The sequence below is a fragment of the Hypanus sabinus genome, chromosome 6, assembly GCF_030144855.1.
Source record: "Hypanus sabinus isolate sHypSab1 chromosome 6, sHypSab1.hap1, whole genome shotgun sequence".
In the NCBI taxonomy this organism is placed as follows: Eukaryota; Metazoa; Chordata; class Chondrichthyes; order Myliobatiformes; family Dasyatidae; genus Hypanus; species Hypanus sabinus.
This window is the reverse complement of record NC_082711.1, coordinates 40,662,911-40,690,799: the sequence shown is the minus strand read 5'-3', so window position 1 is coordinate 40,690,799 and position 27,889 is coordinate 40,662,911. Positions and strand designations below refer to the sequence as shown.

At 40.3% G+C, this 27,889-nt stretch overlaps 1 protein-coding gene across 1 annotated transcript in view; it reads right to left on the bottom strand.

Annotated features, from left to right (window-relative positions):
* The window catches only part of LOC132395412 (kinesin-1 heavy chain), a 91,466-nt gene that overhangs the window by 48,890 nt on the left and 14,687 nt on the right, over positions 1-27,889 (bottom strand). The window contains exons 2-8 of the mRNA XM_059971957.1: positions 17,791-17,878; positions 10,957-11,030; positions 10,418-10,522; positions 6,557-6,605; positions 3,645-3,700; positions 3,469-3,556; positions 693-817 (exon numbers count right to left, since the gene is read on the bottom strand). Coding sequence (XP_059827940.1) covers positions 693-817; positions 3,469-3,556; positions 3,645-3,700; positions 6,557-6,605; positions 10,418-10,522; positions 10,957-11,030; positions 17,791-17,878 — 585 coding nt within the window. The remainder of the gene's footprint in view (positions 1-692; positions 818-3,468; positions 3,557-3,644; positions 3,701-6,556; positions 6,606-10,417; positions 10,523-10,956; positions 11,031-17,790; positions 17,879-27,889) is intronic.

The window sequence follows — 27,889 nt, the reverse complement described above, 5'->3', positions numbered from 1 at the left end:
ATAAAAATTTGTAAACACATATCACCACATCAGCTTTTACCCCACTGTAATAACACTAGAGAAAAGTTGCTTATGTTAACATGGACTTTTTACCTCAAAAATAACTGTTTCACTTTATTCTGCACTGCGCTTTTGTTTTACCACATACTAACTCAATATATTGTGTAAATGATTTGATATGTATGAATAGCATGCAAGACAAGCTTTTCATTACACTTCAGTACATGTGACAGTAAACCAAATCAAATTTCTTGTGCAAAAATAGCTTCTGCAATGAATGACCATGTTCCTTGTTTCTCAAAATCATTTTAAACTTACACCTATATCCACAGATAATTCCTTTCACCATTAAGACAACTTGATCAAAGCAGCGTTTCTAAATTGCCGAAAATATATTCAATTTGATTACTAGTATATATTTCTCAGATGCTTGAGACTATCAGCAGTACATTGTATTCAACACAGCTGAGCAGTAACTTAGTTTTGCTGCACAAATATTTATCAGATCTAGTAAGTAAAAGCTGATACAACATAATTATGTTAAGCTTTTAACCTCGTTTTGTGGGTCATCTTACAATCTAACAAGTAATACTACCCACACTAAAATCACAGAAACTTTCAAAAGTTGCTCGATGATCCAATTTTTTTCTTTTGTTTTTACTGGGGGGAGGGGGAAGAAAAAATAAACATACCTTTTCACTGCCTGCCAAGTCAACCAGATAAAGCTTGCCACTTAGCTTCTGCTCCGTTGCAGTGTTTTCTTGTTTGACATTAATAAGAAAGATACTGTGGCTACGTGAGCTGTGCTCATTCATATCTGAAATAGAAACAGATGCTACTGCTCAACAAATAGGCAGACTGCAGATCCTTAACATAACAAATTAGGGCTTTAATAGGAAGTGCTGGAAATTCCTACAAAATTAAGTAGTGAGAAACTGTTAACACTGAGAATTTACAGGATAGATATTGGTGACGGTTTCCAAGGTGGAAGAGTCAAATACGAGTGGGGATAGCTTTATGGTGACGAGACAAAGTTTAAAGGAGATTTACATGGCAAGTTTTATTTGCACAGAGAGAATCAGATACACATAAATCGGGAGGGAATTGAGGAATGATAACTCTTCCTAAACCTGTCACATGCCAGCAGATAGACAGTTTAAATTGACATATTGTTGGGACAGACATTATTGGCTGAAGGTACTGTGATGTACTCTATTTCAAATTGATAATTGATCATTGATTTGAAATAGTGAAGATTTGTAAAGTCCTTAAAATGTTAATTTCAGTTCTTGACAGATGCTACTCAATCTGAATACTTTCAGTATTTTATGATTTTGTTTCAAATTTCCACCATCTCCAATTTTTGCCTTTGTCGTCTTACTTATTCAGGCCTCTACTTTTCCAGGAAGTTGGGAAAAAAGAAAACTGAGTGACATCCAATGATGTCACAGAAAAGCATCGTCTGCTGAGCTTCCCAACTTCAGACATGCAACCACAAATCCAAATGGATCAGCCACTCAATTAGATCAGATAATCCTAGCTTCTGACACCTAACCATCATTAAAAACACACAAATCAGAAGCAGCACCAACGCTCATTGAACGCTATCCAGGGTAAAGTAGGCTGTTTGATAGTGGTCCACTATGAACCTAAGCAAAACAAAGGGATTTTCTCTTCTTTAAACACTCCAAAACGGACCATTCCTTCCCTCACTGCTTCATGATTCCACCTTCAATACACCCATCTTCTCATAACATCTTCAATGCCACTGCAGGAGATGCAACACCTACTCTTTCACCTCCTCCCATTATCCAGGACACCGGATGCTCATTTTAAATAAAGCAGCAGTGTATTTGTGCTCATCATTTAGTCTATTGCAAAATGCTTCTACTGATATGGTCTCCTCTGCAGTAGAGATATCATATGCGGAAATGTGTGACAATTTACAGAACTTTTGTAGTCTGTAAATGTGACCTGAGCTTTCCTTGGCCTGCCACTGTGATTCCCTATCTCACTCTGAACTCAGTCTTTGACCTCTTAAAACATTCCAGCAAAATCCAAAGCTCGAGGAAGACACAACAGCAAACAACACTATTTAATGAAAGATAACACCACAAATGCAACATTTAGGAAATAAAATACTGGAAAACCCAGATCTGGCACATTTGTGGAAAGAGAAACAGTTAACATTTAGGCTGAAAATCCTTCATCAGACCTATGGCAAAAAAGTTGGTTCTAAGTTGCAGGGAAAGTAAAAAACTTTTTGATAACAGTAGATGGAAAGCAAAAATGTTAACTTTTCTGCTCAAAGGCTCTTCATCAGAACTTTGAGAAACAAGATCTCCCTTTCTTGGAAGAGAGGCCAGCAGACATCCATTGCAAGACAACAAATCCTCAGAGCTATCTCAAAATATTTCCTTCAACCATTCTATTATTTAGCACTATTCATATTCATCCATTTCTACTGCACATGTTCTGATGACAAAAATGCTTCAGCAATGCCTCCCTTCTTCCCGAACCATGGCTTTCCCTTTAGCAGAATTGAAAAAGCACTTGATTGCATCTCAATTATGCCCTGCATCTTGGCTTTTACCCTTTCTCCTGAGCAATTGCTAGTCGTTTGTTCAATCCCTGTACGGGCCAAATTATTTGGAAAGACAAATGCCCTTGAACAGAAAACCCTACAAAAAGTAGTGGACATGGCCTAGTCCATTACTAATAATGCTCTTGCCACCACTGAGCGCATCTACACGAAGCACTGTCGCTCAAAAGGGCCCCCACCATCCAGGACACGCTCTCATCTTGCTGTTGCCATCAGGAAGGTGGTACATGAGCCTCAGGACTATACCATATAACAATCACAGCACAGAAAAAGGCCATCTTGACCCTTCTACTCCATGCCGAACGCTTACTCTCACCTAGTCCCACCTACCTGCACTCAGCCCATAACCCTCCATTCCTTTCCTGTCCATAAATCTATCCAATTTTTTTTTCTTAAATGACAAAATCAAGTCTGCCTCTACCACTTCTACTGGAAGCTCATTCCACACAGCTACCACTCTGAGTAAAGAAGTTCCCCCTCGTGTTACCCCCAAACTTTTGCCCCTTAACTCTCAACTCATGTCCTCTTGTCTGAATCTCCCCTACTCTCAATGGAAAAAGCCTATCCACATCAACTCTATCTATCCCCCTCATAATTTTAAATACCTCTATCAAGTCCCTCCTCAACCTTCTACACTCCAAAGAATAAAGACCTAACTTGTTCAACCTTTCTCTGTAACTTAGGTGCTAAAACCCAGGTACCATTCTAGTGAATCTCCTCTGTATTCTATTTTGTTGACATATTTCCTATAATTCAGTGATTAGAACTGTACACAATACTCCAAATTTGGCCTCACCAATGCCTTGTACATGCCTTGACTAACACAAGGTCATGCTGCATTTAAGTCAAAGAATAAACATACTTACTTGTAACTGCTACGTGTCTGTTGGATTTTCCTTCATCAATTGTATCCATTACTTCATCAGGACTGCAAACAAAACGTTCAGTGCAACCCTGTATTATAGAAGGAATAATAAAGTTAGTTTTATACACAAAAGTTTCAGAATATTATGGGAAAATGTAATTGATATATTTTACTTACCTTGACATAAGGGACTCTATTTTTATCTTCATGGACAGAGAGATTGGTCTTGGATACTGAAAAGAAAAATATTCCCATTATGCAACATTTCCTATCATTAAGATAGTTATACAAATAAAAGTGTACTTAATGACACATTAATATTTGGTATTCATTATGAGTGTAAAATTATGGTGATACAGAGTCCAGATATCTTAAACCCCAGAAGAAAGAACTGATGGCCTAGAATTTGCTTACTACAATGAAGGAAATGATTCTAACTTCAGAAATAAGTTCATGAACAATTAAACAAAAATTCAGTAGTTTCTACCCACGCAGCCTTCAGTGCAATATTTGATATCAGTGAATTGAAGACAATTTTGAACATATTCAATCTTTCTGGCCATTATTATAAAAGCCTGAAACGTTGAGAGAAGATGATAGTCTGTCTAAAGTGTACTAAGCCACAATATTGTGCTCACAACCCAGCTGGCCTTGAGAAGCTAATTTTGGTTGAAATTATGAAATCAAACAATTGCTACAACACAAAAGGCCAAAATCTAGCCAATCCCTGTTTAAAAAAACTGTAATCCCATCAGCTCAATTACCCTCTTCTTCTGTCATAGTTCTGCAAGTTATTCTTTCAGTGAAAGCATAGCTCAATTCCATTTCCTACAAGAAATGAATCCCAGATCCTAACTATTCTGAGGTGCTTCTCTGTGGATTGTCACCTTGTCGTGACAGAGAAGCTTTGGTGGTCCTGAGATCCCGAGAACGATCCCATCTGGAGCTATGCTCCTGGTAGGGTCACCCATGGCAGTAAGGTTGAGGGTGAGGTCCCTGACAAAGAACAATCCAACCAAGACCTCAGCCTTAGAACAGGCTGACAAGGTTACTTTGAACTCAACGGATGTGAAGGCGGATGAAGGCTGCAACAAATCCAATAGCTCCAATCGCCGTGGTTTCCATGCCATTGGAATCAGTTGGTTGATTTGTGAAGTATCGTGTGCTTCTTGGAGTGCAACATTAAGTACACATTAAACAAATACATGCACAGGCGTCTTCATTCTGTGGAAACGGAACGAAGGCCATCATCCTCGACCTCAAGGGATAGCCATGATGACGATTCTGAGTTGGTTTGATTCATTATCACATTGCTCTAACAAAGGTGACTATTCCATTCTTATTTATAAGAGACTCATTAAGTGATCATCAAGAATACCTTTTCCAAACACTGCTGTATTGCTCTCCCATATCAAAAAAGCAATACCCTCTTCTCCCCCCACCCCACCCCTCTTACCTGTTCCTCTGTCATGCTTAAAACATCAGCATCCCACTAAGCTTCCATTCTGCCCTTTCTCTGGGATGTGTACTATGGCCAAAACTTCCTAGTCCCTAGAGCATTCCGCCAACTGAGTTCATCCACTTTACCTGTTTGCCACGGTTTTACACAACTGCTGATGCTTCCTATTTCAGCTTCAATTAAAAACAACGTAAGCACAATAGACAGCATTTCACCTTCCAGCTTGGCATGTTACAGTTCTCAGGATAGCTATGAATATAATAATTTCAAATAACCAGTCTGTCCTGTTCATGTCAGAATTTGCTATACAAGGGCATCAATCTGTAACTATTTTTCTCTGCAAAAATACTGCCTCATTTGCCAGGTGAGGCCAGTTTTAATTAAATCAGAATTTGCAACAATTGTTATAGCATGTAACTTATTCCAGCATTTTTCTTCCTCTTCCCTATTTTCATACATTTGTCCAATATCTACTTCCTTCAAACAGATTTGTTACATTTAAGCTTCAATCTTTTCAGATGACACCATCATCACTTGCATTATCCAGTTTACTTTGGTCTACTCAATGCCAGCAGTTCCATTTGAACTTGTCATCTCTCCATCTCCTCTGCAATTTAAACCTTGTTTTTTTTTTAAACTTTTCTAGTTTCAGATGAAGGTCTTTGACTTCAGATATACTATTTCATTTTCTCTTTTATCCTCTGCTGCCTAACTTGCCGAATGTTTTTATTTCAAATTTTCGGCATCTGCACAATCTAGATTTTATATCACATGGTATCAAAAAATATTGGTAAAAAACCTCTATTAGCATGAAACCAATACGAAGTAATGAAGAGATTCATGTAACACACATTTTTCTGTGAAAGCAATAGCCAAAAACAAAGTACTGCATAATATCAGTCTCCAATAGCAAGCTATCTGAAAGTGGCAATTGGCATTATCAAGATACCAAATGAAAACCATTTTGGGGGGAGGGGGGGTGGAAGGAAGAGGGAGCAAAAAAATCTAATAACTCAAATGACAGACTATAGTAGCTATCATTTTTTTCCTCCTTCACACCATTTCATTCAAATTTAATGCTTATATTTCAGTACATTGAAGAACAGAAATCTTTTTTCTACCTTTAGTTATGTAAAATAAACTTTAAAGTAAGATAGTTTGATTGATTAAGTATTTTCATGGCAGAGTAAAGTTTTAAGAACTGCTGGCAGGTTGACCCTGTTATGTGGAAATTACGTAACAGCATGGCAGTATAAAGTGCCACTTTAAAGGCTGCACTAGGTTGTAAAGCAACAAAATCCACTCTTGACTATTCTTTAGTAGCAGTAGCATTAAGTGACATTGATTAACTTCCACATATTTCACTGTGCACCTAATCAGACTAATATACTTTATTTTAAAGAGGGGAGATGCTGGGATTACTGAGAAAATCCATGCTAAAGAGTGGCTGCAGGGTAGGTGCTGAGGAATTCTGATTTTAGAATCTATAGAGCTGTAATTCTGCTAATTTCTCTAATTCAGCCCAAGATTCAAAAGCTTGTTTTTGATCAATCCCAAATATATAAGTCACACATAAAAGGAAACCTGATTAGTGTTATAATTTAAAAATATATCATTTTTGGCAACTTACCATCCAAAAGATCCCTAATCTTGTCCAAATATATTTCAAAATATGAAACCTGAAGAACAATGATGACAGTTAAGCACAGAAATAGCCAATGTAACTTGTACATTTAAAAAGCTGAAAACAGACAGAAAAAAAGCAATTGTGGAGAGAAACAAAGCTGATGATTCAGGTCAATAATTTTCTATCTGAAAACTAACCTACAGAATGTTTCCAACACCTTTGATGTTTTTTTTATTTTTATTAGTTATTTTTAAAATGATTTTGATTACTGGATTGTTATTTTACTAGACTAATAATCCTAAACACAAGTTAAACACTAGAAGTCTTTTATAAATCTACAAATATGCATTACAAATAACAGAGACTAGTTTTTGGTCATAATGAATAAGGACTTGACTGGGTCTCTTTTGTCAAGGAATCACAAATTTTAGCAGATATACTTGCCTTTAAACCAATGCTGGTCAAAATGGATCTACTTCAAACATTTCCATTTCAATCCAATCCATCAATTTTAGTTGTAATACTTAAAAGTGCTGAACCAATTACACTTGTTTTTGGGGGAAATAATGGTTTGCAATTTTTGCCTTCACCATTATCTAGATGGGAAATATTTTTCTGAACTCCCCTTTTACTCTTTAAATTACCTTAAATCTATACTAACTCTTGAAATATGGTCTCACAATATTAAATAACAAATGAATCAAGGCTCAACTTTTCCCTTCCCTCACTCTTTCAAAGACAATAAAATCTGCAGTGTCAAAATCAATCAACATTAAAATTCTTCAGTTTTGGTAACACCTTCAGAAAACTCAACTGGACTCATTGTAATTCCACAAAATCTGTCTTAAATATGGAGATCAGAACAAAAAATTCAAAGTCCTCAGTGTTCCTAATGAAAGAAAATCAGACACTTAATTGGTTCCATCCAGATGTGACTCCAACTCCTTGAAGATGCAGCAAAAACTATACATGCTAGAAACCCAACATCAAACCAAGTGTTGGAAATGCAAGATTAATTAGAAGTAGCCAAGGAAAAGCTAAACAAGCAACATCACAAAAATTTAACTGGGACTAAAATAATGGGAAGTAAAGTGCATTTTCATTCGGAAAAAGAATGGAGAGAAGTGGGGATTTCTGTGACAGGGCGCAGAATAAAGTTGTCAAGAAAAAAAAGTAGTAAATGGAGACAGAAAAGAAGAATGAAACAAATTAAAAGAATACAGCTACATAGAAAATAGGTGCAGTAGGCCATTCGGCCCTTCAAATCTGCACCGCCATTTAGTATGATCATCCAACTCAGAACCCTGTACCTGCTTTCTCTCCATACCCCCGATCCCTTTAGCCACAAGGGCCATATCTAACTTCCTCTTAAATATAGCCAATGAACCGGCCTCAACTGTTTCCTGTGGCAGAGAATTCCACAGATTCACCACTCACTGTGTGAAGAAGTTTTTCCTCATCTCTGTCCTAAAAGGCTTCCTCTTTATCCTTAAACTGTGACACCTCGTTCTGGACTTCCCCAACATTGGAAACAATCTTCCTGCATCTTGCCTGTCCAATCCCTTTAGAATTTTATACGTTTCAATTAGATCCCCCCTCAATCTTCTAAATTCCAGTGAGTATAAGCCCAGACGATCCAGTCTTTCTTCATATGAAAGTCCTGCCATCCCAGGAATCAATCTGGTGAACCTTCTCTGTACTCCCTCTACGGCACGAATGTCCCTCAGATTAGGGGACCAAAATTGCACACAATATTCTAGGTGCGGTCTCACCAAGGCCTTGTACAACTGCAGTAGAACCTCCCTGCTCCTGTACTCAAATCCTTTTGCTATGAATGCCAACATACCATTTGCCTTTTTCACCGCCTGCTGTACCAGCATGCCCACCTTCAATGACTGGTGTACAATGACACCCAGGTCTCGTTGCATCTCCCCTTTTCCTAATCAGCCACCGTTCAGATAATAATCTGTTTTCCTGTTCTTGCAACCAAAGTGAATAACCTCACATTTATCCACATTAAATTGCATCTGCCATGAATTTGCCCACTCACCTAACCTATCCAAGTCACCCTGCATCCTCTTAGCATCCTCCTCACAGCTAACACCACCGCCCAGCTTCGTGTCATCCGCAAACTTGGAGATGCTCCATTTAATTCCCTCATCTAAATCATTAATATATATTGTAAACAACTGGGGTCCCAGCACTGAGCCTTGCGGTACCCCACTAGTCACTGCCTGCCATTCTGAAAACGTCCCGTTTACTCCCACTCTTTGCTTCCTGCCTGCCAACCAATTCTCTATCCACATCAATACCATACCCCCAATACCATGTGCTTTAAGTTTGCACAATAATCTCCTGTGTGGGACCTTGTCAAAAGCCTTTTGAAGATCTAAATATACCACATCCACTGGCTCTCCCCTATCCACTCTACTAGTTACATCTTCAAAGAATTCTATAAGATTCATCAGACATGATTTTCCTTTCACAAATCCATGCTGACTTTGTCTGATGATTTCACCTCTTTCCAAATGTGCTGTTATCACATCTTTGATAACCGACTCTAGCATTTTCCCCACCACCGATGTTAGACTCACTGGTCTATAATTCCTCAGTTTCTCTCTCCCTCCTTTTTAAAAAAAGTGGGGTTAAATTAGCCACACTTCAACCCTCAGGAACTAATCCAGAATCTAAGGAGTTTTAAAAAATTATCACTAATGCATGCACTATTTCTTGGGCTACTTCCTTAAGCGCTCTGGGATGCAGACCATCTGGCCCTGGGGATTTATCTGCCTTTAATCCCTTCAATTTACCTAACACCACTTCCCTACTAACATGTATTTCCCTCAGTCCCTCCATCTCACTAGACCCTCAGTCCCTTACTATTTCTAGAAGATTATTTATGTCCTCCTTAGTAAAGACAGAACCAAAGTAGTTATTCAATTGGTCTGCCATGTCTTTGTTCCCTATGATCAAGTCACCTGTTTCTGACTGTAAAGGACCTACATTTGTCTTGACCAATCTTTTTCTTTTTCACATCTGTGGTGAGAGAGAAACAAGAGGGTTACCTAAAATGGTTAATCTAGCTGTAAACTAACCCCAATTAAAGACAAAGTTCTGTCCACTAGTGACTGCAAAGGAAGAGCAAGCCAGGAAGACACAGAGGGAATAGACTGCAAGTGGAAATCTGCTGTGGATGAAAGAACTTATGGAAGGTGATCAGTTGAATGTTGGAGTACAGTGGCAAGGGGAAACCAAACCTTGTTCTGACTGGGATGTAAAGATTTGAGAGCAACCGTGTGGGCAATACAAAATTTAGATGTTCATTGTGAAGATGAATCAACAAGGACAAGATAACTGACTCTGCAATAGAAGAGAGAGGTGTCATAGAGGGGAAGGAACTGGACAATGGGAGAAAGTAGAATCAATAAATTCAATGGGCAATGGAGCCATTTAAGGAAGCCACCTTTCTCTTTACTTAAAAGTCAACACCTTTGTTTTGATTTTCTCTTCTGTCCCCAATTAGTGTTTTTTAAAAACTGTTGCCCTGACAAATTTGTTCAGCACTCATCACAAATTTCTCCTTCCCTTCGCCCTCACTCTTTCCAACCTAAAACACATTTGTCTTCTACTATTCCTTGTTAAGATGAAAGGTTGTTGATCCAAAAACATCAACTGTTTATTTCCCATTGATCCGTTTTGCAGTTCCAATGTTCTTTAAAATTTGCCTTGCCAATTTTTAAATGGTGTTTTTTTAAAAAAGGCTCAACATTATCTTCAACTTCAAGGACAACTTAGGATAGACAATAAGCACCAGTCTTGGCATTGATATTTTCAAAGATGCAAGTGTCTTGAGGAAACATTTACCTTGATGTGGAATTCCAAATTCTCATCCATGGAGTAAATATAATTAAAAATATCTTGGGCTATTCTTGGAATTATTCCCATACAATCAGGATCATGAAGTGTTCCCTATAATTAGAAATAAAGATGCAAATTACATCTAATGCCATGTTTTCTTAACTAAAAAGTTAACTTTATTCAGACCAAATCCAGAGTAATATTTCAGTTTCACCCATGTGGATATTCCTAATTCCAAATTTCAACTGTATGCACTTCACTTTTGAAATAATGTACAGTACTTTACCATTGAGTCTTAAAGATCACACTGGAATAAAAAAGTACAAAAGTCTTAAAATGCTACTTGTATTTTTGAGAGAATTCAAAAGTTCTAATTTATTTGTTCAACTTTACAATTTTTCTTACAAAAACTTCTGTTGCTGTTTATCGCTAATTCATCTGGAATTGCCAAATCCAGATCAATAACAATGTGCAGTAAATTGAGTAATGGATGAATACCAGACCTACTCTTTCGACTGATCTCAAGGGACTAAGGAATTACTTACCTCCATTGTGTGAGTTTTACCGGAGGCAGTTTGACCATACGCAAATATTGTACCATTATATCCATCAAGTACATCTGGAAGATCAATAATACAACATCACCAAAGAAATAACAAATCTTGACAATATTTTCTGCAAGCACTTTAGCCAGCAACAAAATCAAATAATGGCCGAGTAAGATACACTTGGCTTTAAGCTTTCAAATTTAGTGGAACGACAACACAGGCCCAGCTTACAGATCTGAAGTGGACTTTTAAGTTGCATGTTACATTATTCCAGCTATAAAAACTTAATTTCTAACCACATTTGCTTCCAATTTTAAAATTGAAATATACCTTGACTGATAGGGTAACATAGATAAAAGCAAACAAGTTCTCTTTGAAAACATTTAATGGATCACATCATCAACCCAAGTCTTTTGTTTTAGGGTTCCACAACAAAGAGTTTCTAATAAAATAATGGAATGCTTGTTGTTAGTCACAAGGGGAAAAAATCCACCCTGCTATCCCAAAGTGACTAATTCTAAATACAAAATAACTGATGCTTTTGTAGCTCTAGTTTATGTTGTCAGAAAATGTCATGTGGTTTTCTCCAATACAGCATTTTAGCACTTGAATGTAATAATGAAGAAGAACAGTATTGCTGACATCAACTGACATGTCAAGATAATGCACTGTATACAATTTGGTTTGTATGTCCTGTGCTCATCTTTTAGTTCCGTATCTTCCAAACATATTCTGAAGACTCTCACAACAACAAGCAATTACTCAAGCATTAATCATAGAGTCCTGTTACAATGGAAATTTGGTGGAAGAGTCATCACAAGGACTTCAAGGTAGGATCTGTCTGGTTCAGTGTTGGTTAGAAAATATAACATTAAAAGTAGTTATAAAATAAAATTCTAACTTCATATTGAATATAGTTTGAATTATATTAAACTATACTTTTATGCTTAATATTTTGTAATGAAAGGCCCCAAGACAGTACAAATAATGTAAATTTTACTTGCATTTACATGAACTTTTCTGCCAACTCAGATTTTACACTGTCCTCTCCTTGCTCTGCTTACAACAGCCTTGAATATTTTCATGCCCATTTCACTTTTAATCCCTTCTCATTTAACCATATCTTTATATTTCAAACTAAAATCTTATTCAATTGTACAGCATGTATATTTTTCCGTACACCTTTAAGAGCTTTGGAATTTATTATATAAAGGCTCTGAATCACTGCTGCAATGTAAACAAATTGAACATGGAAATGCTATAACATTCTATACTTTTTTCTAAAATATACAATTCAAGGTAAACCTAGAATGAAAAAAAAACTAAGAAAGAAGCACTAAATATTGAATTAAAAATTACAGACTGACACAAGGTTAGGGCTCATCATATGGATTGTTGCTCAAATCCTGAAATTTTGATTGTTGATTTAATTCAGCTCTTCAAAGAGCAAGCCCAAGTTTCTTAGGTTTATAAATTTAAACCATTCAAGGGAAGTCAGCTTGATCTTAAGAAAGCTCAGAAGACAAGTAACAGAAGTTCTGACTCGAGTGTGCTCTATTATTCAAAAAGAATGCAGGCAATCTGATCTTGGTCTCAGCTTCAGCTTCCCAAGTGATTCTCACGAATACGACTCCTTTGAATTCCAGTCATTTATTTCAACATCTACAAGTCCACAACCTACCTGAGGGAAGCAACTGTGGCTGTGCCTCTGGCACCGAGTCTGGCCTTGTGCCTCAGAAGGGCAGGAAACTGAAGAGGATGGCAGCAGTAATAAGGGATTTAACAGTTAGGGGGACAGATAGGCAATTATGTGGATGCAAAAAGTAAACACGGAAAGTAGTTTGTCTCCCAAGTGCCAAGGTCCACGATGTTTCTGAAATCATTGTACATATTGGTACCACCAGCTTAAGAAAAAAAAAGGAGTTCCTGAAAACAGAATTAGGAAGGAAATGGAGAAGCAGGACCTCAAGGATTGCTGCCTGTGCCACGTGACAGTGAGGATAGGAATAGAATGAGGTGGCAGACAAATGTACGGCTGAAGAATTAGATTTTTGGATCATCAGGACGTCTTCTGGGGCGGGTGTGACCTGTACAAAAAGGAAGGGTTGTACTTGAATCCAAGGAGGACCAATATCCTTGGGGGCAGGTTTGCTAGAGCTATTGGGAATAGTTTAAACTAATATGGAAAGGGGGTGGGAACCAGTATGATGGAGCAGAGGGTGAGCCAGCAAGTTTACAAGTAGATGATATAATATGCAATATGAATATAAGGAAGGGTAAGCCAATGACTGGGTACAACTGCAGACAGAACAAAGAGTTACGTTGCACCACAGAGGCAAAATTCATATGGGCGAAGAATGCAGGTTCTTCATTTATATCAACAGAGCATTCGGAATAAGGTGGACAAACTCGTGGCGCAATTAGGGATCGGGTCAGTATGACATTGTGGCATCACCGAGTCGCGGCTGAAAGAGAGCCATAGTTGGGAGTTTAACATCAAAGGATAAACTTTGCTTCGAAAGGACTGGCGGGAAGGCATAGGCAGTGGTGTGGCTCTGTTGATAACAAATGGAATTACATCTTTGGAACGAGATGACATAAGGTCAGAATCTCAAATCTTTGTGGGTGGAGTTAAGAAACAAGGGTTAAAAAACCATTATAGCAATCATACATAGCCATCCAAATAGTAGCCAAGATGTGGAGTTGAGATTGCAAAGGGAGCTGGAAAGGGCAAGTAATAAGGGTAATGTCACAATTGTAATGGGGCACTGGGAAAACCAATTTGGTGTCAGATCTCAAGAGAGGGAATTGTTGAATGCCTAACAAGGTGGCTTCTTAGAGCAGTTTGTGCTCGAGCTTACTAGGGGAAAGGCCATTTTAGATTGTGTGTTGTGTAATAACCCCAATTTTATTAGTCAGCTTAATGTAAAGGAACCCTTAGGAGGCAGTCATCACAATATGATTGAATTCATTCTGTGATTTAAGAGGGAGAAGCACAAGACACATGCATCAGTATTGCAATGGAATTCAGGGAATTACAGAGACATGAGAGAAGAGCTCGCCCAGGTGTATTGGAGGGAAATACTGGTGGGGAGGGATGGCAGAATAGAGATGGCTGAAGTTTCTGGGAATAGTTAACAAGGCACGGGATAGATAGGTCCTACAGAAGAAGTTGGTCTCAAATGGCAGAGGTAGGCAGCCATGGCTGACAAGGGAAATTAAGGACTACATAAAAGCCAAGGAAAGAGCATATACTGTAGCAAAAGTGAGCAAGAAGTTGGATGATTGGGAAGCTTTTAAAATCCAACAAAAGGCAGCTAAAAAAAAAATCTAAGGGGAACATGGAATACGAGGACAAACAAGCCAATATATAAAGCAGGATACTAAAAGTTTTTTCAGTTATATAAAGAATAAAAAGGGGGGTTGAAAGTTGATATTGGACCACTGGACAATGATGTTGGTGAGGTAGTCATGGGGACAAAGAAATGGCAGATGAACTTAATAAGTACTTTGCTTCAGTCTTTACTGCGGAAGACACTAGATGTATGCCAATGGTCAGTAAGTGTCAGGGAACAGGAGTGAGCGTCAGGGAACAGGAGTGAGCGTCAGGGAACAGGAGTGAGCGTCAGGGAACAGGAGTGAGCGTCAGGGAACAGGAGTGAGCGTCAGGGAACAGGAGTGAGCGTCAGGGAACAGGAGTGAGCGTCAGGGAACAGGAGTGAGCGTCAGGGAACAGGAGTGAGCGTCAGGGAACAGGAGTGAGCGTCAGGGAACAGGAGTGAGCGTCAGGGAACAGGAGTGAGCGTCAGGGAACAGGAGTGAGCGTCAGGGAACAGGAGTGAGCGTCAGGGAACAGGAGTGAGCGTCAGGGAACAGGAGTGAGCGTCAGGGAACAGGAGTGAGCGTCAGGGAACAGGAGTGAGCGTCAGGGAACAGGAGTGAGCGTCAGGGAACAGGAGTGAGCGTCAGGGAACAGGAGTGAGCGTCAGGGAACAGGAGTGAGCGTCAGGGAACAGGAGTGAGCGTCAGGGAACAGGAGTGAGCGTCAGGGAACAGGAGTGAGCGTCAGGGAACAGGAGTGAGCGTCAGGGAACAGGAGTGAGCGTCAGGGAACAGGAGTGAGCGTCAGGGAACAGGAGTGAGCGTCAGGGAACAGGAGTGAGCGTCAGGGAACAGGAGTGAGCGTCAGGGAACAGGAGTGAGCGTCAGGGAACAGGAGTGAGCGTCAGGGAACAGGAGTGAGCGTCATTGCTATTACAAAGGAAAAAGTGCTAGGCAAAATGAAAGGTTTTTAAGTGGTTAAGTCACCTGGACCACATCCCAGAGTCCAGAGATAGATTGCTGAAGAGATAATGGATGCATTGGTCATAATCTATCAAGAATCACTTGATTTTGGCATGGTCCCGGAGGACTGGAAAATTGCAAATCTCATTCCACTCTAAGAAAGGAAATTATAAACCGGTTAGCCTAATCTCAGTAGGTGGAAAAGTATTAGAGTCCATTATTAAGGATGAGGTTTTGGGGTACTAGGCCAAGTCAAAGTCAGCATGGTTTCTGTAAAGAGAAATCTTGCCTGACAAAACTGTTAGAATTCTTCAAGGAACTAACAAGCAGGGTGGACAAAGGAGAGGCAGAGAATGTCATTTACTTAAGATTTTCCGAAGGCATTTGATAAGGCGCTTCACATGAGGCTGCTTAACAAGATAAAATCATATGGTATTATAAGAAATATGTTGGCATGGACAGAGAAAAGACTGACAGGCAGGAGGCAGTGACTGGGAATAAAAGCGGCCTTTTTTTGGTTGGCTGCCATTGACTAGTGGTGTTCCTCAGGGGTCAGTATTGAGACCACTACTTTTCATGGATGATGGCTTCAAGGCAAAGTTTGCGTTTGATACAAAGATGGCTGGAGGGGTAAGTAGCGCTGAGAAAGCAATGCGATTGCAGGAGGACAGATAAATTGAAAGAATGGGCAAAAAAGTGACAGATAGCATAGTGGAGGGAAATGTTTGATCATGCATTTTGGTAAAAGGAACAACAGTGCCATCTAAATGGGGAGAAAATTTAAACAGAGGTACAGTGGGACTTCAGAGTCCTCGTGCAAGACTCCCAGAAGGTTAATTCACATGTGGAGTCTGTGGTAAAGATGGCAAATGCTGTGCTGGCATTAATTTCAAGGGGAATAGAATATAAAAGCAAAGAGATAATGCTGAGGTTTTATAGGACACCAGTTAGGCTGCACTTACAGTTTTGTCAACAGCTTTAGGACCCTTATCTCAGAAAGGATGCATTGTCATTGGAGGGAGGCCAGAGGAGGTTCATGAGGATTATTCCAGGAATAAAGGGGTTAACATGTAAGGAGCATTTGGCAGCTTTGGTCCTGTACTCACTGGAATTTAGAGGAATGTGTGGGGATCTCATTGAAAGTTACCGAATGTTGAAAGGACTAGATGAGGTGGATGTGGAGTGGAAAGGACGTTTTCTCTGGTGGGGCCATCCAGAATTAGAGGGCACAGCCTCAAAATTGAGGGTCAACTTTTTAGAACTGAAGGAGGATTTTTTTAAGCCAATGAGTGTGACATCAAGGGAGATGGTGAGAGGGCAGGTGTATGGGGTTGAATGGGATCCAGGATCAGCCATGATGAAATGGCAAAGTGGACTTGATAGGCTGAATGGTGTAATTCTGTTCCTCTGCATTATGGTATTAAGTCTCTGGGGTACAGAATTTCACTAAGGCCAAACTCTCAAATGAAGTCAGGCCATCAGGCAACTGGACAAACTCAGTATTCCTTTAAGTATACAAGCAACCCAAGTAAGCATATATAGTGATCAAGTCAAAACATGCTATTTATGTCATTGGAACACTAAATTATACAGACAAAATGGTGAAGCTCAAGTCATGCTCAAACAGTAATGTGCATGGTTCAGATCATACCTTGAGCGTGCCCTAACCAGATCAATCCAAGGAACTGTTTGAAGACCTTCAGCTGGCCAAGAGACTGAATTTTGTCTCAGTATGATATATTTTAAAAGACTGGGAGAAGTCCTGAGCATTTAAGTCATGAATGGAAATATTTAAGGGGTAAATATTAGTACAAAAATACAACCAATATGTAAATATTTAAACCTCCAGCTTAAAATTATCAGGCCTCAATGTGCTAAGAGGAAGAGTGCAGATGCAAACTAGAAAAAGGCAAACTCTGGGTAATTCAAGCAATTTCAGCAACAATAGAACCAATTACAAGCTTTGAGGAGGACTTTTAAACAGAACAAAGACAGTTGAGAAAAGGGAGTCACAAAGAGAGGCAATTCCAGAGCTTTCCAGAAAAAAGTGGTATAAATGCAATGGATTCCTCATTGATTAGTCAAATGGAATATCACAAAATAATTTAGAAATATGATACAATAAGCCAAAAAGCACATTGATTACCTTAACAGGTCAAATCTTACTCTTCTCTACTTAGTAAATTTAGCTTAGGTTTAAAACTACTCGTACCATAGCAGAATTTGTGGCTGGTTTTAAATTATTTTACCAGTCTGGCATCCATATCCATACTTATTATCCCTTCGAGAGATATAATAAATCAGCCATGATGTAATGGTGAAGCAGGCTTGATGGGCTAAATGGCATTGTTCTATTCTCATTTCATATCGTCCTTAAAACAAATTTGAATCAACTGAAGTTGACCAGTCCACTTCTTGTCATTATTTTATTCATAAAACCCACATATCAGTGTGCATTACAATATTGTGCAGTTATTCTGTAAATTCTTTAGCATTAGAGGGTTCAGGAAACAAATTCAATACAGCTCTTTCATCAACATGACTTACCTTTGACAATATTTTTCGCACATGCATTGTATACTTGTTCTTGTGTTGCATTTGATGGAAAAACACGGTCATACACATAGGACTTCCCCTGTAAAATTATTGAATCAATTAAAGCTGCATATTCAAAATGTTTTGAAGAGTACTGAAAATAACTTGATTCTTATTTGTAATTTATACATGTTAAATTAAATACAACTAATCTCCCTAATTCAGATCCGCAAGAATGTTGCTGAAATGCCAGGTGAGTCTAAATCTAAGGTGTTACATTTCAGAAAGTTCAGTGTACAGAGACTGTATAACTACATGAACTAAGGTATATGAAGCACATGCAGGCTGAAGAGAGTTAGCTTAATTTTGCATCATGGCCAAAGGATATGTCCCTGTGCTATACTATTCTGTATGTAAACAAAGTGGGATTAGTGTAGGCTTACTATAGGTGGGTAGAAGGCCTGGTTCCATTATGACTAATTGAAGGCCAGAGAAGTCTTGGGTGTGCAACCCCCTAGGGCTTGGGGGGTGGTGGGATGGGAAGGAGGGTGGAATCAGGTTGTAACACACCTTGAGACAAACTCTGGTATAGGCAATATTCATTATGTCATCTCACTAACAGCAAAGTGCTCTATTTCTAGCCAAATAACTATCCATTAAAAATATGGAAGTCACACCTACACTGTAGTCAGGGTTGGGCATTTAGTGAAATACACCTTAACGAAAGCAAGCATTAATGGCTGAGTCATTACTTGCAAAACTAGTTTCCACCAGTGCAGGAATTTATGATTTCTCCAATCAATAAAAAATCTGAATGGCTACATTAGAGCAAGGCAACTGCTGTACTTGTGGAGGAGACAACATGAGATGCTTCTGAGCACATTGGGGTGGTGAAACAGGCATGGGCAGGAGCTTAAGACAAAGCAAGACTTACGACCAGCGCAGAATGAGAAACCATTTCAAATTTCTAGAAATGGCAAACTGGGGAGTGGGATTAGGCTTTAGCTGAAGTAAATGTGCAATACTAAACCTCAAATTCAAATGGAGCAGGCAAAAAGTTAAAGAATCAGGTAAACTTGACATGGTTAGCAAATCAAACAAATTCACAAATACAATTTATGCAACAGTAACATACAAGGCAGTAAACAATGAGTTTAACATCTGTTTTCCTGCTGATGTAAAAGCTTAGACAATGGGCACTAAATCCTCATTTTGTCAATGAACCCTACTCGAAAGGAGTAATATAAAAAACTGCAGAAAAAGCAAACAATGTAGTTGAATAAAGACAAGTTGGTTAATTTAATGTAAAAAAAGTGAACAGTTTGGGAGAAAAACCTGCAAATAATCAACAGCAAAAGACAAAATGAGAATAGACAGTAGGTGCAGGAGTAGGCCATTTGGCCCTTCTAGCCAGCACTGCCATTCACTGTGATCATGGCTGATCATACACAATCAGTACCCCGTTACTGCCCTCTCCCCATATCCCTTGACCCCGCTATCTATAAGAACTCTATCTAACTCTCTCTTGAATGCATCCAGAGACTTGGCCTCCACTGCCTTCTGGGGCAGAGCATTCCACATATCCACCACTCTCTGGGTGAAAAAGTTTTTCCACATCTCTGTTTTAAATGGCCTACTCCTTATTCTTAAACTGTGGCCTCTAGTTCTGGATTCACCCATCAGCGAGAACATGCTTCCTGCCTCCAGCGTGTCCAATCCCTTAATAATCTTGTATGTTTCAATCAGATCCCCTCTCATCCTTCTAAATTCCAGTGTATACAAGCCGTCACTCCAATCTTTCAACATATGACAGTCCCGCCATTCTGGGAATTAACCTTGTGAACCTACGCTACACTCCCTCAATAGCAAGAATGTCCTTCCTCAAATTTGGAGACCAAAACTGCACACAATACTCCAGGTGGGGTCTCACCAGGCCCTTGTACAGCTGCATAAGGACCTCTTTACTCCTATACTCAATTTCTCTTGTTATAAAGGCCAGCATGCCATTAGCTTTCTTCACTGCCTGCTGTACCTGCATGCTTGCTTTCATTGACTGATGTACAAGAACACCTAGATCTCGTTGTACTTCCCCTTTTCCTAACTTGACTCCATTTAGATAGTAATCTGCCTTCCTGTTCCTGCCACCAAAGTGGATAACCTCACATTTATCCACATTAAACTGCATCTGCCATACATTTGTCCACTCACCCAACCTGTCCAAGTCACCCTGCAATTCTCATAACATCCTCCTGACATTTCACACTGCCACCCAGCTTTGTGTCATCAGCAAATTTGCTAGTGTTACTTTTAATCCCTTCATCTAAATCATTAATGTATATTGTAAACAGCTGCGGTCCCAGCACCGAACCTTGTGGTACCCACTGGTCACAGCCTGCCATTCCGAAAGGGACCCATTAATCGCTACTCTTTGTTTCCTTTGATGATCCTTTGTTGAGAAGGATCCAGTACAGCACAGTTTCAGAAATGTAAAACAATCAGGAAATAATCAGTTAATACAAATGATTGCCCATCTTCAGCACTGCATATTCAGATGACATTTTACCTTTTAGTCAAGATACAGCAGAGTTAACTAAGTGGTACAACATTAGGGTGGGGAGAGAGAAGAAGCAAAAGGAAGGGCAAAAAAGTGACTGGTCACATAGAAAAGGCAAAGGTCATTATTAGGGGAAAAGATCAACTGAACAGCTTGAGATTCTGCATTCTGAAAGACAAATCTGCATATTGTACTCTATTAGACCTAGTATATGTTCTGCAAATCCATTCATTTTGATAGAGAAGAATGGCTCCAAGGGAGAGGCAATTCAGGTAATCACATTTTGTGAAATATATATTTAATTGCTTTAAGCATTTTTATTTTAAAATTTTCCATGCTAAGAAGTTGTCATTCGAATAACATGGCTCACTTTAAAATTCTTAATACCTTTCAATGTGTGTGAATGTCAGAAATTCTAATTCTTCAAAAAGGTGGTAAATCTGATGGGTTGGCTTTAACCGACTGTCAAAGGATTTCTGAACAGGGACAATTTATGGAAGAAAGGCCCTCAGTAATCAGGGCAGACATGGAATAACAACTGAAAAGAGGCAGCTGAGTGGGTGGTCTGCTGCTCAATGAATCAAATGTGACTCAAGGTTTCAAGATTCAAAATTGTTTAATGTCATTTCCAAAACACAAGTGTAAAGAACAAGATAAATGTCGTGCACCGCTGTTCTAAAATCAGTGGTTCCTGAACTTTTTGAATGAATTACGCACACAGCAAAATATTTGTAGCAACCTGCCTATCCTCAAACACCTGATAATAGGTGATGGTGAAGGCAGCCTTCAGGCTCTTGAACCAGAAGGAATAACCTCATTTGCCCAATCACTGAACCTATGGACTCATTTTCAAGGTCTCTTCATCTCATGTTCTCAGTATTTATTGTTTATTTAATTATGAGTTTTTTGTATTTGCATAATTTATTGTCTTTTGCACACCAGTTGTTTGCCTTGTTGGGTGCAGTCTTTCATTAATTCTATTCTGGTTATTGGATTTACTGAGTACGCCAGCAGGGAAATGAATCTCTGCATAAATGTGACCCAAAATATGATCACACAAGTCCTAAAACTAGATGAAGAGAACCCAATTAGACAAACAAAAAATATACTTATTCATTATTTATTGAGGAAAAATGATCCAGTCTTACATGTTAGAAAATGTATGTATACCTTTGCTTTCAGTAACTGGTGGCACCCCCATGTACAGCAATAACTTCAACCAAACGTTTCCAGTAACTGTTGATCAGTCCTGCACATTGGCTTGGAGGAATTTTAGGCCATTCCTCCTTACAAAATTGCTTCAACTCTGGGATGTTGGTGGACCTCCTTGCATGAACTGCTTACTTCAGATCCTTCCACAACATTTCTATACGATTAAGGTCAGGACTTTGACTCTGCCATCTCAAAACACAAATTTTCTTCTTTTTAAACCATTCCGTTGTTGATTTACAATTGTCTTTCAGATCATTGTTTTGTTGCATTATCTAACTTCTATTAAGCTTCAGGTGATGTTCTCCTGTAAAATGTCTTGATGTGGCGACCCATTTCCTGGCACATCCGAACCGGCTCACAATTAGCCAGCTTTCCGGCTAAGGGAGATAGCCTACGGGGGTTTGCGAGCACAGAGCTTTGGAGCCTCTGCGCCACGGGGGGCAGGTTGAGGGAGGCTTAAAAGTGAGGCTGAGGATTTCGAATAAAGTTTTTCCTTCGACTGCAGTTACTGACTCCGTGTCGTAATTTTAACGCTGCATGTAGCACACCGCTACAATTGGTGACCCCGACGGTCCAAATGATTTTTGGACCAGAAATGACCGACGCCACCTCTGTTCATGCGGTTTCGTTGAAACTGCCGGGTTTCTGGACACAGCGACCGAACCTATGGTTCCAGCAAGCCGAAGCCCAATTCCACGTTCGCCAAATCACCTCAGAAGACACCCGCTACTACTACGTGGTGAGCTCCCTCGACCAGGACACAGCGGCCCAGGTCGCGGAGTTCGTACAGTCGCCCCCGGCAGATGGCAAGTACACGGAATTCAAAGCCCTGCTCCTCAGGACTTTCGGACTCTCACGGCGCGAGCGGGCTGCCCGTTTACTGCACCTGGATGGCTTGGGCGACAGACCTCCTTCGGCTTTAATGAATGAGATGTTGTCACTGGCCAACGGACACACACCCTGCCTCATGTTTGAGCAGGCATTCCTGGAGCAGCTGCCCGAGGACATACGCCTGCTGCTGTCCAACGCGGATTTCAGTGACCCCTGGAAGGTGGCAGCCCGGGCGGACTTGCTGTGGAACGCCAAAAAGGTGAGCGGGGCATCCATCGCATAGATCTCCCAGCCATGCTCCCAGCAGCAAACCAGTCCAGGCCCGGCCGCAGAGCCCGCCAACCCCCAGCCCAATGAACACTGGTGCTTCTACCACCAGCGGTGGGGTGCAGAAGCCCGCCGTTGTTGCCCACCCTGCAAGTTCCCAGGAAACGTCAGGGCCAGCCACCGCTGATGGCTACAGCGGCTGGCCATCGGGATAGCCTCCTGTATGTGTGGGACAGAAGGTCGGGACGCCGGTTTTTGGTCGACACTGGTGCCGAGATCAGCGTTTTACCTCCGACGAGTTACGACACCCGCAGCAGGGCACCGGGGCCCCCCCTGAGGGCCGTGAACTGCAGCACAGTAAGGACCTATGGCACCCGTCAGGTGCAGCTACAGTTCGGCTCCAGCCAGTTCACGTGGGACTTTACACTGGCCCCCGTAGCCCAACCGTTTCTGGGTGCGGATTTTTTGCGGACTCACAGCCTACTGGTCGACCTGCCCAGGAAGAGTCTGGTACACGCCGAGACCTTTCAGACGTCCTCCCTGGGTGCAGCCCAGTTGCCAGCCCCTCACCTCGGCTCCATCACGCTGTCCGACAACGACTTCACCAGGGTCCTGGCGGATTTCCCATCGGTTCTGGCACCGCAGTTCACAGCGGCCATGCCCCGACACAGCGTACAGCACCACATCCCAACCCAGGGACCACCCCTCCACGCCCGCGCTCGGCGGCTTCCCCCGGACAAGCTCCGACTGGCGAAGGAGGAGTTCCAGAGGATGGAGGAATTGGGGATCATCCGGCGGTCCGACAGCCCATGGGCCTCCCCCCTGCACATGGTGCCCAAAGCGACGGGAGGCTGGAGACCGTGCGGCGACTTCCACAGGCTGAACGAGGCTACCACACCGGACCGCTACCCTGTGCCGCACATTCAGGACTTTGCAGCAAACCTGCACGGCGCACGGATCTTCTCCAAGGTAGACCTCGCCCGAGGGTACCATCAAATCCTGATGCATCCTGACGACGTCCCCAAAATGGCTCTCATCACCCCGTTTGGCCTTTTCGAGTTCCTCCGCATGCCGTTCGGCCTGAAGAATGCCACACAGACGTTCCAGCGGTTAATGGACACGGTGGGGCGGGACCTGGACTTTGCGTTCATCTATTTGGACGACATCCTCACAGCCAGCAGCAGTCATCAGGAGCATCTGTCCCACCTCCGTCAACTCTGCGCCCGACTGAGTGAGTACGGTCTTGCAATCAACCCCGCCAAATGCCAGTTCGGACTCGACTCTGCCATCTCAAAACACAAATTTTCTTCTTTTTAAACCATTCTGTTGTTGATTTACAATTGTCTTTCAGATCATTGTTTTGTTGCATTATCTAACTTCTATTAAGCTTCAGGTGATGTTCTCCTGTAAAATGTCTTGATACAATTTTGAATTGTTTCCTCAATGACTGCAAGCTGTCCAGGCCCTGAGGCTGTAAAGCAGACCCAAGCCACGACGCTCCTTTCACCATGCTTGAATTGGGATGAGGTTTCGGTGTTGGTATGTAGTGCCCTTTTTCCTCCAAACATAGCAATGTGCATTTCTGCCAGAAAGTTCAACTCCTGCCTCATCTGTCCACAGAACATTGTCCCAGAAGTATTATAGAACATCCAGGTGGTCTTTTGCAAACTTGAGGCGTGCAGCATTGTTTTTTTTTGGAGAATAGTGGTCCTAACTTGGAGTGTGGTGACACTACTTTGTGGATTGATCGGAGGTGGGGGTCAAAGATTAGGGCACAATCTGTAGATGACATTAAGTCAATTATGTGCACTTCAGATTGCCACAAAGTAGGAAACTAGTGCCCTAGAAAGTGCTCAGAGGGGATTCAGCAGGTGTTGCCTGGATTAGAGGATGTTATTTATGGGGAGAAAATGGATAGACTAGATCATTTCCCCAGGAGTAACAGAGGTTGAGGGGTGACCTGATGGAGACATATGAAACAATGAGATGTACAGATGGTTAGATTTTTATCCCCATTGGAGGGAATATCAAAAGCATGATTTAGTACAGAAGAGGGAGTTTTAAAAAAGTGATTTGAGGGAATGAGGTTCTTTTTTTAAAAAAAGTTAAATATATTGAATGCACTACTAGGGGAAGTGGGCCAGATATCATCAATATATTTAATGATAGACAGGCATAAAACTATACAGACCTAATCCACACAAATGAGATTTGGGGAGATGGGAAAAAAGGCTGTGTATGAACATGGCAGACCAAAGATCCTGTTTTGGTGACTGTACAGTAATAAATATAATAAAATTGCAGTGTATGCAAACAGACCAATGTACTTATTGCCATTATTAAATACTGCATAGAGCATGGCAGCAAAGTGATTATGTTCTTGGCCTAATATTCAGACGTCTAGACTATTAAGTTTGAATGTCACTATTTCAAGTAACAGTATATTTGGAAAGAAAGCCAAAACCAAGAATGACGACAATGAAATTACTGAACTGCTGTGAAGCCCATCTAGTTCAATAACAGCTTCAAGGAAGGAAGCTTAGCATCCAGACTTCACCTCATCAATATGTTGTTTGATACAGTCAACTCAACTGCCCTCTGAAATTACCATAGTTCAAGCAGTATTTGGAAATGTGTAGCAAGACAATGCTGAGACTGCATGGGGTATATTGTGTGCAGCTCTAGCCACCATTCTATACTGTCAGAGAAATACAACACAGAAACAGGTCATTTAGCACATCTAGTCCATGCCAGCCTGGTCTTCTGCTTAGTCCCGTCTATCTGCACCTTGGCCAATGCCCACCATACCTATCTCTCCCATGTACCTATCCAAACTTCACTTAAATATTAAAACTGAACTCATATCTACCAGTTCTGCTGGCAGCTCGTTCCACACTTGCTGCACCCAGTGGGAAAACATTTTAAAACTTTCAGTAGATTTGCAATTGTACAGTTACTTTGAATTTCTCAATGAAAAAAATCTTAACATTTTCTGGTCTCTTCACCTACAGGGAGCACAGCAAAATTTCATCAAAATTTCTTGAGATCGTCCAAAAGGACCATGACTTTATTGTGGTTTGAAGGCTTGCAGCCCCAGAGCTATGCTGGCTGGAGTTGATGATTTATACCTTGGATCTTGGTAGGATCACTCATGCCAAATAGGTCAAGGGAAAAGACTAGACCGAGAGGGGTCCATTGGTTCTCAAGGTTTGGGGGTTCATCTCTGGGCTAACAACCCTGATTGTAAAATAAAACTTTTATGAAAAATGCAATGAAAAATCCCTCTACATCTGAATGGCAAAGGACAGAGATAAAGGACCTTTATTGCTGCCCTAAACAGCAGTAAGTTCCTAGGATAACGAGTTTATCATATGAGGAAAATGCTATTTGCTAGAGTTCATAAAATTGAGAGGAGACAACTGCAAGATAGGAAATTAAAATCAGGCTTAAAATCACTGGCATATGTTGTGAAGTATGTTGCTTTGTGGTAGTAATACATAATAAAACACTATAAATTACAGTAAGAAATATCTATATTCAATTATTAGTGGAAAAGGAGAGCAAAAGTGAAGCAGATCATTCATTCAGAAATCTAATTGCAGTGCAGAGGCTGGTTCTAAAATGTTGAATGTCTGTCTTCAGGTCACTGTATCTCCTGCTTGATAGTAGCAAGGAGAACAGGGGTTCTGACTCATCAAGAGTCTAGAACCAATGCTCAGTCTCAAAATTAGGGGGCAGGCCACTTTTAGCAAGTCACTCCGGCCTAAAGTCTTGGAATTTTCTACCCCAGGTGGCCGCAAAGACTCAGACATTGATTACAATCATAAGAGATAAGAGATTTCCAACTATTAGAGAAATCAGGAATTATGGGTAATAGGAACAGGTATAGGTACAGAAAACATTAAAGTGGAAATGATCGTAATCTTGTTGAACACTACTGAATGTTCAATAGGGAAAATGACTTTTTATTCTATCAAGAGAAAAAGGAACAAGTGATATCTGCTTCTCTAAATTAGACAGATACGAAAAAAAAGATTGCAAGTTAACCAAATATAGATTTTTATAAAGCTCTCACTGTAATACAAGTTTAGCAAAACAGGATGGAGTGATCTTCCCACTCCTAAAATTATGTATAGAATACCTGTATAAACAGTGTACATTTGTATATTGTTTTACAATATAAAAGGCTTAGAAAGACCTAGATGTGGTTTTAAAATAGATAATTCTCTAGCAAATTATAAAATGAACAAGATATAGAAATCTGCTTGAAAAGTATATATAATAAAGGATAAAAGTAACAAATTCATTGGACCAGACTTCTTTTAAGTGAGCAGTAGGCTAGGCTAGTATTTCTCATTTTCTGAGATGTCAGCATGGCATCTTCTTGATTGTGAAGAATTGTGTCTGTACTCTTACATTCCACTATTCCATAAAAGTCCAATGCAATGCTTCAGAGAAAAAAATATAGTGCCAAGGAAACAAAGATGTAGAGAAAAATTAATATATTCTATCAAACAATAGCTATTACTATAATGAACCAAATAGCATACATCGTACCATAACTATCTAAAGGCCTTGCTATACAGTTAATCCTTAATTATACAGGGTAGTTGGAGATGGTCATGATCAGATATCAAAATAATTCTTTCAAATATTCCACACAAAGATTGATGCTTTAGCAGAATATCGGGTTATTGGAAATAACCCAAAACACCTGGTTACTTGGGGAGCAGCTCATAAGGACATTAGCACAGATCAAATTCGATGTGATTACCAGAGTTGAAATAAGCAGGTTTTATTCCAGCCGGAAAGATGTAACCAATGGAATATCCCAAGGATCAATTACCTACCATTTGCAGTAATGAACATGAGAGGGCACTGTGCAAGTTACCAGTTTGCCGATGATAGGAAAATAAGTGAGAAAACAGGCTCATTTGAACATGCAACAAAACAGATAGGTTGAGTGAGTGGGTGATAACCTAGCAGTTAGAGCTTGATGTGGGAATGTGCAAGATCATGCATATCAGAAAGATGATCTGAAGGCAGACTTACCCACATGGAGAATGATTGCAGATGAACAAAGTACAAAAGGGATCCCAGTGTTCTTTTGCATGAATTACAAATAATTAGCAGGCAGGCACAGTGAGTAATTAGCAAAGCAAATAGGATACTGGCATTTATCGCAATGTGTTTTGAGCTTAGAAATAATAAGTCAAACCTGGAGTACAGTGTTCGCCTTGTTTTAAG